Below are 20,628 nucleotides of genomic sequence, written 5' to 3'. Positions count from 1 at the left end.
TCGACCCCCTAGCGGTTCTTTAGTGAAAACTAGTAATGTATATCGTACTAGAATGAAACATTGGAACAATTATTGTGCTGTAAGAATAGTTACGTTGTGTGTTTTTTACTTCTGTTTGTGTAATGATCTCTTCACGTGTGATACTGATATAAAGTTTATATTGGTTTAATTTAGTTCTTGTTCAGCAGCTTTAATTCATAAATTAATATTTATTCTTTCAATTCAATGACTGTCCCATGACTGTGAATATCGTAAAAATTAGATTACAAAGAAAAAAGGACCATCTAATTTGAAAACTGTCATAAACCTAATTCACTTTTGTTTCCAAGACTTGACATTTTTTTGCTTCAAATTCCTCCAGCACAGCAACACTACCTATACTAGTCATCATTATAAATCACACGTTTTTTATGCTACAGGAAAATTCTGTGGTGTTAGAAAACATATTGGACATATATTACACCACGTGTAAACATCATGACACGTACAAACACATATTGCCGCAAGTGCAAAATGTGCACCACGTGTGAAATGTGGCGTGTCTGATTCCAGAACCGAGAATAAAGACCAGCACACCTCTGTTGGAGAGCTATTATCATAATAAAAATATCAAAACCAGAGTCTCCACTGTTTCACCGAAATGCGACCCGATTTAAACGGAGTTCTGCTCTGTCCCGCGTCCCTTCACACACAGACGCTAATCAACTCCTATAATTAGTGTGCTAGTTTCACAGGGCGGTGAGGTTTTGTGATCTCTGCAGTGAACAGTATAAGCCCCTCATAGTCTCCGCCCCAGATCATTCAGATGATCAGCAAAGGAGCTTGTTGAAGCTTGTTGGGGCTGCAGCTGGATAATAAGCATGCGCTACAATCAGGCCCGTTATGGTATAAAGAGCACTTTATAGCACCAGCACTGTAGTGTTTAAATCTGACAAGAGGTTGCCCACAGCCCTCTCTATTTTTAGTAGAGTCCCTCACCTTGTCCCTTAACTATGCTATATAATTAACAAATAACTGCTATTAGTGACTGCGCCTGGGGCGGCTTGGAGACCCTGAGGGGGAATCCTTGCAGTGCATATAATGTATCGCTTAAATGCGCTGATTGGAGAGAGTGCTGGGTGGTGCTAGTGCTTCGAGCCGCACAGTTTCAAGCCCTACTAGGGATAATCGTTTACATTTGATCATTCTAGTCATACAGCTGTCGTTGGAGCTCTTTCGAAATAGTGTGTCTGCATTTATTGCAGTTTCGTTTGTTTTTACTTTAAGTTTATATGTAGCAATATGATATTTTGGTGGCTTAGTTTTTAATTTATTTTTATAATTGGCTTCCATTAGACCACCATGACGAAGATAAAGAACATCAAACCAGCTGAGCCGAAGCTGACTCTAGCTGAAGCCAAGCGGATCCTCGCACAAGCAGTACTGAAGTTAGAGGACCACAAAGTAAACCATCCAGAGTATAAGGAATCTGTCGCTAACATCAGGAACGTTGCTTCCAAGTTCTTACAAAAAGGGGACGCAGTGTCGAGAAGAGAAAAACCAATAGTTCGACTTCAGAGGAGAAGAAAAATGGGACGAAGAAGAAGAAAGAGGAGACGCCGGCCCCGAAGGAAATTATAGTTCCAGCTCAGGAAAAGCCAGGACCATGCCCATGTATCAATTGTGTCAAGCAATGCCACATACCTGGTAATTCTTTTAAATGCTGAGCTATCAACACTCACCTTTAAGTTTCGACGGTATTCGCTAAATAGTGAATATGTGCAATACTTGCGGAATTTCTGCCAGCTCGAACGTTTAGAAATAGAATCATGCCTTTTGTGAATTTTTCTAATGTTTTCCCAAACCGTCTGCATAATTACTGAAGTGCCCTCGCTTACCTAACCGAACCAATAGCAGCGAATTGACTTAAGTCATATGTTTACTCCAGGTCTGAACATATCACACCGTTGCCCGCGCTGCACCAAGAGCTTCCAGAAGACATCCCACTTGCGGTCACACATGTTAGTCCACACGAGTGTGCGCGACCACACGTGCACGGAGTGCGCGGCACAATTTAAACGGCACGATCAGCTTGTCAGACATCTTTACACCCACGACCCGGAGAAAGCCAAGCAGAGGTACGTTATACATTATCTATGCAATCATGTAGAGTAAGATCATAAAGTTAGATTAAGAAACTGTAAAACTTTCACTCACACTTCTACACACGCTCTCACGGTAAAATTTGACAGTCGACAGGTCCAATCCATAGGGCACTTTATTTCCTAGCTAGCCGGGTGAGGTAGAGTTCTCCCTCAACATGTGATATAAATACGGCACGTGATATAAATACGGCACGTGATATAAATACGGCACGTGATATCAATACTTACTTCAGCCGGAAATGTTCGTTTCAATAACCGGCTTTTTAATTGATCGATTGCCAATATAGTCTAAGCATCCAATTATCCAAGGAAGGAGGATGTCTCGAGTAGTCGAGTATTCTAACTTTCTAAGAGATTGAGTATTCTGAGGAAGGTCTATCAATTAAAAGTACACAATAGGGTACCCACGTACTAATAATTATCTTAGAACCTCATCATTCCTAATTCGGAATAATGAGGTGATATTCCATGAGGCTCAAAACAAGAGATATCGATAATGCATATCCTAGAATTATGTAATGTGGCAAGTTTGCTCCCTAAACCAAAACCAAAAGCAAGTACATTGCTAGGTGGTGTCACTAGTCTCACTTGTCTTGTCACGGCCACACTCGCACTCTACATAATACTCTACATAAGGTGTCACGTCCGACATTGGCGCTTCTCTTGTCGCTAATATAAAACCAGACACAGCGTGCCTGACTCGCCGCCGATTTATCAATCAGTCCGACGACCGTGAGTATCTGGTGGAGATATCATTGGGATTCGATCTTTAATCTTTGTGTTTACAGGTTTAGATGCAAGAAATGTAAATCAACATTCACGAGAAAGGACAACTTCAAGATACATATCAAGAGAAAGAAGGTGTGTAGGGATACCATAAAGGATGACAACATCGATACAGTGTTGGAGGTTTTGGAATCTGGTAAAAACACAGGTATGCTCAGATTACTCAGTAATCACAGTCACACGTGTCCTCTGAAATTTAATGAGACTTTTAAAGACTATGATCCCTTTGACTTCCTGAACCTTGAATTTCGAGAAAAGGATTCAAGAGTTTAAATATTTAAGAAGACACATATTATTTACAGTTGTTGTGAAGCCTGCTAAAGATAAAAACAAAAATCGAAAGAAGAGTAGCAGTCCTGTCGGAACGAAGACAGACAATTTGAAACTACAAGAAAAGGACCTACATACGCTACAACTACAAGGTATTGTGATTAAATTCAGGTTTAGGTTAATTTTCAGATGTCATTTATATTATAAAGAAGACTTCTGGTACCTTACTTTACAAAATCTCCGAAAATTATAGTGGCCTTGGTGATGGTAGAGAAGTGGTAGTTGGCACAGAGATAAATCAGATCATATACCTAACAAGATATTATCTGTCACATGGCAAATCAAGCCTACGTCACCTTCCCACTATTAGTCGAATTTGATAATTTGCATTTTGCATTCTTCCGACTAACCCCTCACTCCTGCCAGGCAAAGAAGCGATGCTGGTTCCAGTAACTCACAACCCGGACGGTACCCTCACCATAACAGGAGATGCAATAAACCTGCCCTCTCCTGAGGCAGAGAAGTTGCTGGCTGCTGACAACACTCCAGAGGGTTTGGAAAGTGCTCACGGTATCAAAGTTGACAACAACCAATACGTTATCACTTGTTCGGATGATAAGGATTTGTATGATGAACCAGCGAAAACCCCGACAGATATTGTAGATTTAGACACAAACATGCCCATAACAGACCAAATAGCTTATCGGTCCCAAGAGTTCTATCAAGCTCCAACTGTTGTCATAGACTCTGGTCTCGGGTATCAAACAGAGTTTACAAATGTTGGAGTGAATGCTGTGCATAATGATGCACATTTCGGATCAATTCACACGGAACAGCCAACTAGTGTAACAATTGTTGCCCCAGAATCAGAACCAGTCGTGACTGAACGCCTAGAAGAATTTTGTGAGAAAGCTGATGATAATAAGGTTGTAAAAACAGCATTCGATCGTGATGGAAAGGAAAAAGAAATGAAGGGACTATCACCAGGCACCCGAGACTTTCCGCTGTGCGCTGAACTTATGAGGTTAGCAGAAGTACCTCAAATCGGAGGCCAGGATCAACTGATGGGGACCAATCTCACAGAACTTGCTCAAACTGAACCATATTCTGTGGTACAAACGAGCCCCTCAGAAACTGTTTACACTCAGCAATCTAGTGAGAATAAAACAATGCATCCGTCCAATTCCTATGGTTCATCTCCTACAGCACAGATTGCCAGCGCGTTGAGTGCACCATTTAGTAAATCTCATCGTGGAGCAGAGATCATCTCAAACATAGTTGATCAGCAAGTCACCGAGGAAGAAGCTTCAAGTTCACATCTGCAGTCGGTTGTAGTAGGAAATAGTAATCAAGACAATGCTACCCATCCTGCTCAACTGATTGTTCGACAGCAAGAATTCGCTATTCACGATTCGACCCAGCAAGAATCCAGCCAGGATAAAGTTCTAAACCTTCCTCCTCAACCAGCCCAACATGAAGGTACTGTGAGCAAACAAACAGACCCTCCAACCGACATTTTGTCTAAAGTGATAGAAGACATACTGGCAGACACAGGAGTAGAGCCGCTAGACGAGGTAGACGATCAGATCATCAATGTGATGCAAGGAGGACACACTATCACCAGCACCCCACCCAGGACTAAGAGTGCCATGGACCTCCTTAAAGCGGTTATTTTCATGAGCTCTCGAATAGCTGAGCCGCTACCGGGCGGCTCTCTTCCAGCTCCGGCAATTACAGCGGGCGGTTGTGAAGCAGGTGGATTCAGGTTACAGGACCACGAACCAGACGATCTACCGCCAGGTGCTTTGGTTGGAATTAACACCGACATGCTAGAAACAGCAACATCATCTCCTAAAACACCAGACGGCAAGACTGTGAAATTGTCTAAAACTCCAAGAAAAACTCCCAGAAAGACACCCAGGAAAACTCCGAAATCTAGACAACCTAAGTCTAAAAATAAAGGCTCTCCTAAAAATAATATTGATAACTCACATAAGTCAGGCGAGTCGAGTTTCGTAAAACAGATCTTCAAAGCGAAGAAGCGCCTGTTCTCTGAAAAATGTGACGAGGATGAAAATCGATTGTCATCAAAAGTTATTAAAATAGATTCAGGACCCATGATACTGGGACAAGATGTGCTGGAACAGAATGACAAACTCAGAGCAGCAGCCCTAGGAGACGCACATGTCCTAAATACTGAGGCAATTTGCCTTTCAAAAGCAAATGGAGACAAAGAAAGTTTGAAAAATGCCAACAAACAAGAGATCCTACCTCTCGCTGGTATTGAAGAAGAGAGAGCAGATAGAGACCCGCCCTCAGTCCACAGCGAGGTGAACGCACCACTCGCAGAGGTCTTATCACCATTCACAGAACAGCTGATCGGGGAATCTCTAACAAACCGAGATAACATCTTATCTCCGATATCTCCTCTCCAGGTCTCATCACCATTCACTCACCAGGAGTCTCCCAACTTCCTCTTTTTCAATTCTCCAGTTCGCAGCAAAACTCCTGACCCCCAACATTTCACTTCTGGCAGATCCTCTCCATTATTCCTCCGTTCTCAAACACCGGATAACGCTTTCCTCCGGTCAAGTTCTCCGGAACGGACCATCTTGCAGACTCCGGACCAGTCCAAGTTGGGTGGCTTGTCGTTTGAGCAGGAGGAACAGCCCTTCGAGGATAACTTCATATGGCGGGAGCTAGAACATATGTTTAAGAATAAGCGAAGCAGTCCAGGAAATCCGGAAAATTATTGGTTTCAACCCTAATAACATATATTTTTAGATATTTTGTTATTTAAGAAAATTTTAAGTGAAGCAGTTAAGAAAATGATAATTTGTTAAAAATAATATTTAAAATTTAGATACTTGAAATGACATAAATAACGATGTGTATTCGTATAAGTTTGTTTTAAAAATATTGAAATTCCAATTTGTTAACAAACAAACTCTAAAACCCCTCCAAGAGCTAAAACTATTAAAAATAAAGTGCTCATCGTTTCACAATAATTTCGTTACTCGACACAAGGAATGTGTTGAAACTGTTTCGATTAATCAACCATAAGTTTCTTAGTGATCATGCTGCAGTAATCAGTGCCTTTAGACACCTTGTAATAATGATCAATGGCAGCACTACGGCCCAGCAGTTCCACAAAGTCTTCATCGTGAGTTATTATTATCAGCTGGAAATGTCCCGTACCTGAAGACAATTTTTTACTATTGTTCAATTTAGGCAAAACGTGAACTCACAAAAATACATTAAAAGTTATCAAGACAATATAGAAATTTTAAAGGTTCGCTGAAATTTGCAGAACCCAACTTACTCTGGCGACTCTTGATGAATTTGCCCAGCGCATGAGCGAGACTCTCGATATTGTCACGATCCAAATTGGTGGTAGGTTCGTCCAGAGTGATGACCCCGCAGTTGTTACAGAAGGTCTCTGCAAGGGCTAGTCGGATGAGCAGTGCTGCTAGCACCCTCTGCCCTGCACTGCTGTGCTGTCTCATGTCTATACTTACCCCTGCAATATGTGGTGATTATGTAGTGTCAAATATTAACCTGCCTGACTTATATTGATAAAAAATATCAAGGTTTTGTGAAGTATGGTCACAAAGGTATAAGACATATAAGGTCACTGATATTTGATACTGATAGGAATTATGTATAATACTCACCACCCTTGTTCATAGAAACACGATAGTTACAAGTCTTCCTTTTACTGACAGACTCAACTTCGTCATCATCTGTTCTTATCTCAATGTAGTCGATATCCCCACCTCTGAGGACAAATTTTACAAAATATGGTGCAACGAAATGCAAATATAAATTCTCGGGAAATTGGCAAAAAATCGAGAATTACCAATACACGATAGAAATTTAATCAACAGCAACTTCAGATTTACCTGTATATCTCCACCCATAGTTCCCTAAGCGTTCTGTTGATCTCTTCCATTTTGTCCTTATGAAAACGCATAATGGCTCTCTCGTACGCAATGATGAACATCTCAATATCCTTAGTAGTTTGCTGTCCGACGTGGCACTTTATATTCTGGTGATGGTATGTTGTCTCAGCATCTTTGAACATGCTACTGTTCAGCTCCTTCTGTAACCGTTTAATTTGTTCTGAGAACCCCCTATGTCTCCCCTCTAGTCCAGCTTTAGTTGTGCTCTTCTCCTCGATGTCTTTCTGAACTTTACTGGCCGTGGAACGGGCTTTTGATAGTTCCTTATCAGCTAGCTGTCTTTCTGTTGCCGTGATCTCATCTTTAATACTGGAGTGGGGTGTTATAGTGAGTTACAGAAGTATTTGTGCTAAACTGACTGTTAATGAATGGATTATTTATTGTCATACTTATATCTTATCTTATAAGAATGATTAATTACATGGCACCTTTGCATCTCTTGTTCGAATTCTCGTATTTGTAAACAACCCTCCAGATCCCTCTTTTGAACTTGGCTACTGTCCAAATCTCGTTTCAGTTGTTGTAGTTGTCCCTCTAGTTTCTTTTTCTGCGTCTTCAGGTTCTCATACTCGTCCTTACACTGCTCCAATCTCCCGCTGAGACTGGACAAGTTACCACTGCTAGAACCACTGCTGCTCACCAACTGCAGCAGGTCAGATGGAGATAAGTTGGGAATCAGTCAAGTATCAATCAATTATTCAAATAGTTCTTCTCACGTAGGAAATGAATATATATAATAAGCCTATGGTGATTGGTCAGCATGATAGACTGAAACTATACAAATAAATGAGGAACCTGCTGTTCAAGCTTTCTAGAGTTCTCAACAGCGTTAGAGAGTCGGTTAAGAGAGTCTCTAATTTGTCTCTGTGTAGACAAATCCTCTTCTGTGTCTTTAGCTAGTCGTCTTTCTAACACATCTAGCTGTTCCTCGTTCGGCTTAATCGTTTCTTCGACCTTTCTTTCTCCTTGGGAGAGTTCTTGGATCTCCAGTGCTTTTTCTTTTCTCTGAAACGATATGATGTTCAGAATTCGGATTTAGAAGTCTACCTATCTAAAATTGTCATGAAATCTGATTTTAATCATGCACAGAGGCTCTTCTAGAAAACTTAAAGAGACTAACCCGTTCTTCCATGCTTTTCAGACCCTGCATCTTGGTGCTGAGAGCAACATACTCGTCTTGAAGAGAGTAGAAGCGCTGGCGGAGGGCATTGCACTTTGTCTCACCACGGGTCTTGCTGTCCATGAGTCGGGAGTGTTCGTGTTGCAGAGCACTGTACTCTTCTTGGTATCGTGACTGTTCTTCTATTGCTTCCTTGAGAGTCTGCAAAATAAGTGTTATCAGTGATGTTTAGATAGCGACGGTTCTGATCCTGGATACTCTTAGATTTTAATTCAACATTTTCTAATTCAGAATAATGCAACGTTGTGTCTACTACAAATCCAAACTGTAATTTCTCAATTCCTGTCACCTATAACATTAAGTTCTAAAACGTACAATGTTCTGAGAATTTAGAGTCGAATGGGACGTACCTTTGAGTAGGAGCTAACAAGCCGTGAGCTGAGACTAGATATCTTATCTTTCAGTGCTAAGCACTCCCTGTGTAGTCTATCAACATAATCTAAATCTTTCTCCATCTGACGTACTTCAAATTCGTTAACAGCTATCAGCTGAAAATTCATGGTTAAAGATATATAATAAATCATAATCCAAACCACGATACACTGTGCAGAAGATAATCGAACTTGTCAAATCACATGACATACCTGGACAGCGTCCTCCATATCTTCTGCCAGTTCCCTCTCCTCTTCTATCGTCTTCTCCAGTGACGTCACTCGCTCTGAAAGTTCTGGAATCTTCTCTCTTTCGAGCTCGTTCAATTCAGTGTACAGATTAGCGGCTGCTTTGAGTGCGAAGAACTTCCTCTCTGCTACCGTTTCATCTTGCTTCGCTTTCTCCTGACGATAATAATAATTTGTGATAGTACCATTTTTATAATACAATCACGTATCTAGAGTAGACAATTAAAGAACCGCAAGCTGGTTTTGCGGCTGAATGACGAGGCTTACCTTTTGTTCCGGAGCACGTTCGATTTTTCTCTGTAAAGATTGGGACACTCTCTGAGCTTGAGCTTCTCCCAAGCTTGTTGAACAAATTGGACAGGAGTGTGATGATGAAACCTGATATGATTTCATTTATTATCACTGAATCTGACAGTCAAGCGCCCCTATTTGATCTATTCTACAGTGCGCGTAAATTATTCGGCCGTGTGTTTCGTTGACGATTTCACATTACTCACTATTACTTCGTCAAAACTAGCAATACAAAATTTATGGCGCGGGAAAACCATTGAAATAGTCTTTTAAATTCTGACCTTTTCCTCAAACTTTGAGTAAATGTGCGTGAACCCAACAATAGATGTATTTTGCTTCTTTGCTCTGCTATATTCCGCTTCTGCCCGCTCCACTTCGGATTCATATATCGCTGGATTGGCACACACTTCAACAATTTTGTCCCGAATTTTTCTAGCTTTCATCTCATGTTCTTTCAGCTGTTGCTTAGCCATCTTCAGCTCCATTTCTCCCTAAGGAATTACGCTATTTGAAGAAGTAAAGCACAGATTCATGCTTCGGATATCTATTTTATTAAACTTTTTCATCTTTTAAGTAATAAATTCCAGCTTAGAGATAATAACATTGTAATCTGATATACCTTAGCTACACTGCGCTGCTTTTCATTCAATTTATCTCCTTGACTTTTAGCTTCACTGCTTTGGGTAGACAAATATTTTGACAAAGCCCGAGAATTTCCTCCTGGAGCTGGCATCTCTCCAAGATGTTTCTTTATTTTTTCTTCGTGAGAAGATATCAACTTCTTCATTTCAATCTCCTTGGACGACAGCTCATTTTCAGCTCTCTCCCGATCCTGTCTAGCTTCAGCCTCCAGATGAAGCACCTCCAGCTCACCTGTATAAAATGTGGTCATACAATCGATTGAAAGAACAAGATGCAAATTAGCATCGATCGAAAATCTTATGGAAGTAATTATGAGAGAGAACTCTGCACTCTCTGTAATTATGAGAGTGAACTCTCTGCACTAGGGCCTGTCGTGATATCACGACAGGCCCTATCTCTGCACTCTCGCCAGTAAATATCCTCCTTATGAAGTTAAGAATAAACTTAGATACACTTCCTTTAACAATTAACCAGCCAAGAACATACGCATAATGATCTAACTAAAACGTACTGGAGAGTTGGCTTTGTTTCTCTGCTATATTCCTCATTTCTTTACTTTTAGCTTCTATCTTTGTTCCGATCTCATCAAGGCGGGATGTCTCTTGGAACTGTTTTAATTCCTCTTCTGCTGATTTCTTGTCTTGCTGACCAGGTAAAAGATTACAAAAACATGTTATTGCTTCTAGCGTGCGTATCAAATAATATTTCCCTGCTCTCTGCAGTTCTAAGTTTTAAACGTATTAATTTTGAAGGAAAATCCATAATTACGATGGCATCAAACCTCTAGTCTTGACAATGTCGAGGCACTTGTTTTAATCTCCCGTATCTCAACCAACAACTTATCCATCTCCTCCTTTAACTTCCTCTTACTCTCCCGCTTCATTTTCAGCTGAAAAACGTATTACAGGGGTCAATAGTTTTTTTCTTTCTACCGATATAAGATATCAACAGCAAAACTCAGTTATCTATATTATTCTATGATGTAAGGAATAGATTAGAGACGACAGGAAAACAAAAACCTTTTCCTGAGCCTGGTTGAGAGTTTTCTTAAGCTCGTCAGATTGTTTGTTCATCTTATCTTGCTGAGTTCTACTCTCTCTTTCTCTCTTCTCTTCACTGACCCTGCTTTCATCTAACTTTCCTTCTATCCAGTGTATCACATTCGCATCATCTGGTACCTTGATCAATTCATAAGTGTTAAATTGTGGAGAAATGGTTTCAAGGTTGAGATAGGAAAGAAATTAATTTTAGTAGGTCACTCTGCACAGCAAACCTGCTCTTGAGATTTAAAATATAGTGTTAATTTATAAATTAATTTTTTAAAACGAATATAACTCACCTTAGTCCTGCTACCAAGCAAAAGGGAAGAGTCCCCGCTGAACTTCTCAGCTAAACTTGCCAGAGACTTCTCATTTTCCTCCTGAAGTCGATTGTAAGCTTTCTGAGCCTCCCTCAATCTACCCAAATCCTCGCTGTAAACCTGCATGTTCTTCTCGGCTTTGTCATGCGATTCTACTACGTCGGAGAGTCTCATTGTGAATTCGTGCTCTTTATGTCTCTTGTCCTGGTTGGTGAAATTCTTATTTAATAACTGCGATGTGGTAAGTCTAGTATATTCGTTGTTTACACATTTCTGATCGCATTTAATAATCAAATGCTGAAACATAAAAACATTGAGAATGTAAAACTAGTTAATAAATCAGTTGGCAGTAAAACTCTGTCGAAACAATTACCTGGAAATCTCTTTCGAACGAGGATAACATCTGAAGTAATTTCTCTGTAGGATGAGGGTAATTGACCTGGAGACCCTTCTCCAACTGGTTCTTGGTGCGCTCCACGGTGTCTAGTCTCGTCACAAACTCGTCTCTCTTCCTCTCCAACTTCCTCACTTCTTCTACTTTCTTGTGTGAACCGTCCAAATTTTCTCGCAACTCTTGTATCTGTTAAATGGATGTACAGATGAACTTCTATAAATATTAGATTAAACAATCAGCAACCTGCTGTGCAACCATAATTGGGATTATAAATGCTGAAGATATGAAATAACAATTTGCTCGTATCCATGGTATCGGTGTTGAAATTAACCTGTTTGTTGATAGTCTCAACCTCCTGCTTGCCAAGATTCATGTGTTTCTGAACCTCGCCCAGCTCGAACTTCAGTTCTCCAGCTTTAGCTTGGTTGTTCTGGAGGTGGTCAAGATCTTTTAGGTTTAGGGCATTCTGTTGCTTCAGGTCTTTAAACTTCTTCCTTAGTTCTTCAACACACTTTACTTGACTGAAACAAACTGTTAACAACAGAAATGTTTTCAGTTTACAACATACCCGAAGTACTTAACTTAAGGATGACGATTGAAGGTGCAGTAACAATTCTATAGAATTTTATAGAAAATTTATTTCTAAAACTCACCGTTTCTGCCCAAAAATCTCGTCGAACTTTTTCTTGACAGTGCTACCCTCTGAAAGTGGCCACATACTTTCCTCTTGGTGACAGAATATAACGTTGTTTAGTACACTCCGACTGACTCCCAGACACCTAATCATCTCCTTATCTAAGTCAGCGCATCTCATACTGATACTTTCAGTTGGCTGTTGATTTAACAGTAAACTTTTAATTGAAAAAAGAAGATGATAGCTTAGGTATTACAATTTGTCATTTTCTTCCCCAGCCTTAATACATTATCGATATGAGAAGAGTTGTTGGGTATCGATTACACGATCATACTGCTCTTAAACACTACAACTGAAACCCCAAAAATTATTAGAAATGTACCGTTATGCCGTGTTCATTTTTGGTGCCGGCTCGTTTAATGGTGCCGTCCAGAGTTTTAGTTGTTTGATTGACTTGTTTCTGTTGAGTAAGAAGAGTTCTGGAGACCAACGTTGATTTATCTAGCAAATCTTTGAACTCTAACTTCACTTGACCTCTGAGTGTTAGATTTTAAAGTCAAACAAAAACATACCTTTATTGAATATTAGTGTCTCTGAATCTTTTCTGGGTTTTATATAAAATAATATCCATTTCATGGAATATTTATACAAAGCGTTATTAACAGTCATAATCGCTCTTGAAGAAGGAGGAAGGGCCAATGGCTTGGAGCCAAAAGCGGGACATTGGACAATGGACACCACAACAAAATAGTGACAATAATGAAAGCAACTCTGATTAAATTGAAATGTGTACTTATGGTATGTATGATATGAGATTGTCTTCTTGGTTTTTCAAGACTTGGTATATATACATCAAATTATCATAAGACATACAAGTTAAAGGACCAGTTAACTGAAAAAAAAGTTATCCTCATATTTTGACAGATTGTGACAAATAGCAAACTAAGCAACGAGTCGAAATTCCTAAATCTATAACTGCTCTCTAACGCGTGTAAATAGCGTTTGTATTATTTTGGCGATGACGTCATAAAGTCCCTTGCGCGCGCAGAAGAGCTCGTGAGACTGTATTTTACAGGTAGAAAATGGAGATAATACAATGTTTTTCCCCGAATAACTCGAAAAGTAAGTAATTTAGGGTACATGTTGCTTCATAAGTTGTATATAAACATGGCCATTCTGCACAATTTGCACACATTCAAAAACCTTTAGGGCCTTCATAGCCCAATTTACCAGATACCCATAGTTTTGCATGATTTCTGGAACCGAAAATCAGTTTTTCGCCAATAACTGAAAAAGTAAGCACTTTAAGGCATATGTTTGTTCGTAAGTCATATATATTAATATGCTAATTGCGGTTCTTTTGCACCCTGTTTAAAGACTCTATCACGATCCTATCGAAAATGGGCTCAGCACCACGCCCAAAATGGTTTTTGGCGAATTTCTCGAAAAGTAAGGATTTTAGGCCATGTGTTGCTCAATAACTCCTATATAAACATGCATATGCGGCTTCGTTTAAGCCTATTTTGAAGTCTCTACGACCTTCAGAAGCAAGGGGTCGGTTACGTTATTGGGTCAATATGGGCGTGGCCCTCCTGGGGTTTCTCCACGGTCAAAAAATGTCTCCAAACGGAAATCGTTTATTCATACCTTCGGGAAGGTCTGTGCAAAGTTTCGTGAGTATTTGAACATTTGCAGGTTCATTTCCATAAATGTCCATAAATGACTGGACTACACAACTTTAGAGTTAACTTTAGAGAAACTCATTAGTCATTTATCTCAAATCAAGCTGTTAGTGTCCATGATCAACCTGTGGCGACAATATTTTACGTGAAATGTAAAAATCAGGAGTAATATATAAAAAGTGTATTTTTTGATTAAAGTGCTAGCTCATAGTTTTAGAATTGTATAGATTAACGTTGGTCGTTTAGCCATCTAACAATCGATCGTGCCGTAATATATGGCCAGAGAATAATAGGGTCTTGGAAATTCTTTAGTTGTTCAGTGGGTCGATTGACTGAACACGTTTGCACTTGGTATTTAAACTTACCAGTAGTTTATTTATGTTATGTACCGATGATAATGCAATTAGGATAACAACTAGGTAAGCCGTAAGTCTAATTCAAAACACACCGCACACCGTACACTCGAATCAGTATTAAACTATTTGGTAGACCCCTGACCGGGTATTTTGGCGGGAATTCTGTTCCCACGGCACTGTTCTGATAGAAGCTACTTCTACCAATGGTCCCAGAGCTGAGGAACGGCCGTAAAGTAGCCAGACTTCTTGTCTCCTGTACTGGCTGACACATGTGGATTAAAGTTATAAATTTCGCTATGCTATAAATATAATTGCTCTCGGAATTGAACAAACTCCTACTTATCTAGATCCTTTCTAAATTCGTTAGAGTTTCATGGACTGGGGAAAAATAATCGGTACAGTCTCCCTAGCTGCTTGTGTAATTAAGCAATGAAAACAATCCAAAATTATCACATATGGCATAAGTTGAAATAGCAGAAACTTTCTAACCGTACATTCACCCGCCACTGTTCAAGAACCTATATCACTGTTTAAAATCATGACGTGAGCACTGTACATCCAATCAGCTATTCCTTTAGTTAGAATGATAGCCAAAACTATAAGGATTTTGGAGAACTAGGGTAATAGTCATAATTCTAAAATTTGAGTGAGTTACACGTGTTTTATTGACGATGATAATCATTTGTAATGTAAATTACGCTATGCAAGCGCGCACTGAGGGAATTTATGACGTCACGAGGCCACAGCTTATTATTGCAATAACACGCGTTACACGTACACTAGAGAGTTGGTTCTTTCGGCGATACGATTCTTTACCAGTTTGTCACAGCTGATTTAAATCTTAGCCAAATTGGAGACTACAAATTTTTCAGTTAACTGGTCCTTTAAGACTGACCTGACTTCGTATTCCTCAGCTATTTTAGGGCTGTGCACAAAGTTACCCTTGTTTCCTGGGGGCGTATCACCGGTGCAAGCAAACTTTAGACACTCTATAACTGATGTTTTTCCACTACCGTTGTGACCTGAAATTGAGGAATATAGACTGAAAATACTTAGCATTAAGGGGAGATACACCAAAACCGTTTTTGCTCCAAACATCGATTTTGTTTTATATTATTTTTAAATAGACAAAAAGAATAAGATTGTACACCTTCAAAAATTTTTGAAAATATTCCCTCGTCGAGAAAAAAAATATTTTTCTTTTTCGAAAATTTTTAAAATTTGGAGAAGTCTGTCACTGTAATACCGATAGTTCGGCCATTTAAAAAGTTTTTTGGCTGATTTTTTTACTGAACATTACTTACACTCCGTACTAGAAGCCATTGAAAGGATTATATAATTGAACAATAAATGACCAAGTTAAAGACCGAACAAGGTGAAAAAAGAAAAATTGGGATTTTTGCCTACCACCAAAGTTGTACATTTCACCACCCGCCCAGGTCATCAGATATCGCTTCAAAAATTCTTGTGAGTGTAGTTGATAATCATGGCAAGCTTTTTGGAACCGGATTTCTCTCAATTTTGAGTTTTAAGCTATGCAATGTGGCCTCAAACGACTTAGTAAAATTCATCGTAAAAAAGGGCAAAAAAGGCAGATTTAAGGCTTAAAATGCCTATAACTCAAAAAGTATCAGTTTTTTTGAAATAATTTTTACAGGATCGTAATCAGCTTGGTAAGACAAATCTTTTAGTACCAAATAGGTGCTTTTAGAAGACAAATTGTCTTAAATAATTTTCTAGCTCGAACACAAGGGTCCCCCCTTGTATAAATTTTGTACAAATTGTACACATTTTTTTACAAATTTTGTGGCTTTGAATATTATAAATGTCGTACTAAAAGATTCGTCTTACCAAGCTGATTACGATCCTGTAAAAATTATTTCAAAAAAACTGATACTTTTTGAGTTATAGGCATTTTAAGCCTTAAATCTGCCTTTTTTGCCCTTTTTTACGATGAATTTTACTAAGTCGTTTGAGGCCACATTGCATAGCTTAAAACTCAAAATTGAGAGAAATCCGGTTCCAAAAAGCTTGCCATGATCATCAACTACACTCACAATAATTTTTGAAGCGATATCTGATGACCTGGGCGGGTGGTGAAATGTACAACTTTGGTGGTAGGCAAAAATCCCAATTTTTCTTTTTTCACCTTGTTCGGTCTTTAACTTGGTCATTTATTGTTCAATTATATAATCCTTTCAATGGCTTCTAGTACGGAGTGTAAGTAATGTTCAGTAAAAGAATCAGCCAAAAAACTTTTTAAATGGCCGAACTATCGGTATTACAGTGACAGACTTCTCCAAATTTGAAAAATTTTCGAAAAAGAAAAATATTTTTTTTCTCGATGAGGGAATATTTTTAAACATTTTTGAAGGTGTACAATCTTATTCTTTTTGTCTATTTAAAAATAATATAAAATAAAATCGATGTTCGGAGCAAAAAAGGTTTTGGTGTATCTCCCCTTAAGGTGGTTTAAATGTGGGTTTAAAGTAAGAAAAACATTGTTCTTTATCTAAAAAATCTGACAATTAAAAAAAGTTGTCACTCGTTCAGAACTGACCAACTATAAGTGTGACAGGTCTGGCAAACTCCATACACACGGCTCTGTTAGGACTGTAACTCCGTATACCCCGAATCTCCAACCTCTTTATGTGAGACATGGTCTTCCTTAAAGGTTATCTTATCAAAGTTTTCATTCCCATGGCTGATGGCCATACCAAGTAATTTGATAGATGATATACTAAAATGTTTTCAGGTGAACTTTTGGAGGGACTATGAACTCTTATTCAGTCTTTTTAGAAATTTTCCTTCACTCTTCAGATATTGTAGTTGTCATTTTATATTTCATTTTATTTGTACATTCACTTATAGCTTGTTTTAATTGTATTTGAGTATCTTGGAATATCATTATTCATATCTATTCGTGCTTAAATACCGAGCGTGCTAAATCACTCTACACTCGATCTTCAAGTTTTTCTAAAAGGGCCCCAGACAGTTGATTTCTGACTGGTTGTATTTTCGAACGCTGATTCCGAATCACCCCACATGACATAGGGTTAAAATGCTCCCCTAGCGAGGTATCGGCGAAAAAACTGTCTTGATCGCGTGATATGACCATGTAAGGAAGTTGGTATAATTTCTCGTTAGGGTTTCAACATATGATTCAGTTATGGATTGGGTTAGGTTTAGGATTGAGATCAGATTAGGGGGTCGGGGTTTCGAATAGTCATTCAGAGCCACCTAGAGGATGTGTTAAAAAAGTCACGTGACAGTCAGGTGTAGAGTAATTAATCATTGAATCCCTTAAATACATTTCTTGTTGATTGTAATGTTATAATAGCATATTTTATTGTAAATTAGTTATATTTCAGTATTGAAGGGTAAAAAACTCCTGGTAAACAGATCATGTTAATTACGTAGGAAAAATGTTCATAAAGAATAATGAAGCAGTGGTGGCCTTCGAGCAAAGGCATAACGTAAGGCCCCGCAGACTGGCAATTATACAGCATTGAATTAATCTGTCGTTTCAGAGATCAATGTTTACTTTTAACTTGGATCCCAATTTAATCGGCAGTCACTCATTGCAGTATTAATGATACTTCACAAATAAAACACCAACATCTAACAGGTAGCAATAACAGATAAAAATATGGAAATTTTAAAAAACAATTTACATTTTACAATACTATTTACATTACAACTTAACCTAAAATCTATTTTCTCTGACACTTCAGTCATTGATTTGCTTCCCATTTTGATTCAGTCTTTTACACCATTACAGATTTATTATGAGTATAATATAATGATCCTATAAGTCTTTCTATTTGTAACTATGCTTCATTCTCAAAGAAACTTTCTATTTCTGATATTAAATCTATTTTAGGTAGTCCATGCGATTGTCACTCCTCCACTTTCAATTATCATCCTCATGGACATGTAGTTACTGGTAATTTAGATATTGTTGATAATGTTGAACTTAGGGAAGTACTTTCCTACGGTTGTAAATACAGAATTCCCACATTTAAATCTCCAGATGAGATATATATGTCAGTTACCGAAGCTGTCGATAAATTTATAAAATCAAAAAGTAGAAAGTACTGTCAAAAAGAAGTAAAGTTCAGCGATTGGAAGGAAAAAGTGTTATCAATAGTTTCCAATCGTATTGAATATTACAAGAAAATCTTTCCTGAAACATTTGAAATAAAAGAAAACACACTGGAAAAAGATGATGTTAAAAGAAGTCTTAAATTGCTGAAAAGTAAATACATTATTTGTAGTATCGACAAAGCTTCTGGTAATTTTTCATTTATTTGTAAAAAGTTTTATGTAAAAACTCTTGTCAATGAAATGGGTTTTGATCCTAATACTCTATAATGTATAGGTAATGATACATATAAACCCTGTAGCGAAGACGAGACTCATTATGTCAATAAAATATCTGAGAGTCTAAAGGAGAGATTTAATGTTATTTGCTTAAACTGTTTAGGATGCAACCTAATGTCATGATCTTTTTGAACTTATTAGCAATTAGACTGTTAGCTCGCTTCACAAGCATGTCATCTTCGTTCCAAAACTTTTTATGTCCTATGCATACACTCCTTGATAGTTATCTTGATCTAGTATCTTTGTTTCACACAATAGAGCATAAGTTTTGTGGTTTATCCACTGGGCTTAGAGTTTGTGTTTAAGCTACCAAATTTTATTATAAATTTTATTATTATTTTATTTATGTACAAGTTGAAGATAAAAACTTGCGACTAGCACGCATCTTCTGGAACCCTAAGCTTCATAAGAACCCTTACAAGGCGAGGTTCATTGCAGGTGCCCGTTTTTGCGTTACGAAACAACTTAACGTCCAAGTTAACTGTTGTCTGAAACTTTTGAGGAAATACTTCAAGAAATACTGCGAGGCAATCTACAACAACAGCGGTATAAACATGTTTTGGAGCATAGATTCCTCAAGTGAATTCCTTGAAGCTATCAAAAATAGCGATGTTTATAATATACAAGTATATGATTTTACTACTCTTTATACCAGATTAGACTTGATTGAAGTAGAGAATATGATTAATGAAGTTGTTGATTTAATATTTTCAGACCGTAATAGATATATTTGTATTTCTAAAAAAGACAGTAATACATGTTTCTTTTCCAATAAAACCTATGATTCTCATGCCTGCTTTAGTCAAGATGACCTAAAAGAGGCTGTTAAATTTATTATTTATAACACTTATGTCGTCTTCGGTGGGATTGTATTCATACAAACCAAGGGTATTCCTATGGGTGGAAATTCAAGTTCCCCTATAGCTGATCTCACTGTTGGCAAAAAGGAATTTAATTATATGAAACGTTTACTTCAGGAAAAGAAAATGGGATTAGCAAAGATATTATCCAATAATAAACGATATGTTGACGATTTATCTATTATTAACTACCTTTACTTTCATAAATTGATTAAAGATATTTATCCTAATTCATTGGAGATGGAGCGAGCTGGTTCCAATAATAAAATCATTAACTACCTTGATTTAAATATTAATATTTCCACAGAAGGACTAGAAATATCAGTGTATAACAAAACTGATGATTTTAATTTCCATGTTGTATCCCTTACATTTCCTCACAGTAACATCCCAACCGAGGTTGGCTACAACGTTTTTTCAAGTCAAGTTCTTAGATATGGTAATGTTTGCACTAGAGTGGATATCTTTACCTCCCATCTTCACAAAATATTCAAAATTCTAATTGATAGAGGATATAGCCGTGATAGACTGATTAAAGGCATTAAACGTTGTCTGAGGAAATATGATAACGTTTTCAGGAAGTTCGGTATTCTAGACGACCGTAACATTATTAAAGAACTCCCCTGATATCTTTTGATTTATTGAAACACGGGTACTAACTCTGCTAAACTGAACAAATTCTGAAACTTAGGTGAATAAGTGTACAACGTGCTAAACCGAAGTTCAGACTGACCAGTGAAAATGGGCGAGCGTACCAAGTGTCATTTTAATTAGAAGTTTTAGTCAGTGATTTATTATTGAAGCTTGTAATTACAATATCTATGCTCCTATAAATACTTTAATTAATTGTTTGTCCCGTTATTCTTTTCCTTCCTCTTTTCCTTGTCATCCCCTTTAGTTTTAAGATTCTTGCTATAAATGGCTACAGCTAACACTATTAATGCTAAGTACCAAACAACAAGTGGGAGGTGGATCGTTGGTATACCATTAAATCGATTTAACACCGCAATTCCAGTCGCAAGCCTGGGACCACTACTAGCATAGTCACAACATCTACAAAGCTG

At 38.0% G+C, this 20,628-nt stretch overlaps 3 protein-coding genes across 3 annotated transcripts in view; 2 read left to right on the top strand and 1 right to left on the bottom strand.

Moving 5' to 3' along the window:
- The first annotated feature begins 1,179 nt into the window (after window positions 1-1,179).
- On the top strand, window positions 1,180-6,112 carry LOC134825977 (uncharacterized). The gene is made up of 5 exons (XM_063838196.1): window positions 1,180-1,686; window positions 1,928-2,117; window positions 2,933-3,078; window positions 3,233-3,352; window positions 3,627-6,112. Exons 2-5 carry the CDS (start codon window positions 1,999-2,001, stop codon window positions 5,966-5,968), a joined length of 2,727 nt encoding a protein of 908 aa, XP_063694266.1. The 5' UTR covers window positions 1,180-1,686; window positions 1,928-1,998; the 3' UTR covers window positions 5,969-6,112.
- LOC134825983 (mitochondrial amidoxime reducing component 2-like) overlaps window positions 1,239-20,628 on the top strand; it is a 33,387-nt gene continuing 13,997 nt past the window's right edge. The window contains exon 1 of the mRNA XM_063838201.1: window positions 1,239-1,243. The gene's annotated coding sequence lies outside the window, so the exon portion shown is untranslated. The remainder of the gene's footprint in view (window positions 1,244-20,628) is intronic.
- LOC134825976 (DNA repair protein RAD50-like) lies at window positions 6,159-16,994 on the bottom strand. The gene is made up of 22 exons (XM_063838195.1): window positions 16,882-16,994; window positions 15,217-15,343; window positions 12,666-12,819; window positions 12,303-12,481; window positions 11,981-12,170; window positions 11,629-11,835; window positions 11,235-11,459; window positions 10,915-11,073; window positions 10,677-10,784; window positions 10,407-10,539; window positions 9,873-10,126; window positions 9,535-9,744; window positions 9,230-9,340; window positions 8,927-9,118; window positions 8,693-8,830; window positions 8,283-8,483; window positions 7,958-8,167; window positions 7,591-7,805; window positions 7,103-7,471; window positions 6,875-6,978; window positions 6,523-6,720; window positions 6,159-6,398 (listed from the first exon to the last, which is right to left on the bottom strand). Exons 1-22 carry the CDS (start codon window positions 16,979-16,981, stop codon window positions 6,250-6,252), a joined length of 3,933 nt encoding a protein of 1,310 aa, XP_063694265.1. The 5' UTR covers window positions 16,982-16,994; the 3' UTR covers window positions 6,159-6,249.

Source organism: Bolinopsis microptera, chromosome 1 (assembly GCF_026151205.1).
Source record: "Bolinopsis microptera isolate Bmic1 chromosome 1, MBARI_Bmic_1.0, whole genome shotgun sequence".
Taxonomy (NCBI): domain Eukaryota; kingdom Metazoa; phylum Ctenophora; class Tentaculata; order Lobata; family Bolinopsidae; genus Bolinopsis; species Bolinopsis microptera.
This window is presented reverse-complemented; position numbering and strand designations above follow the sequence as displayed.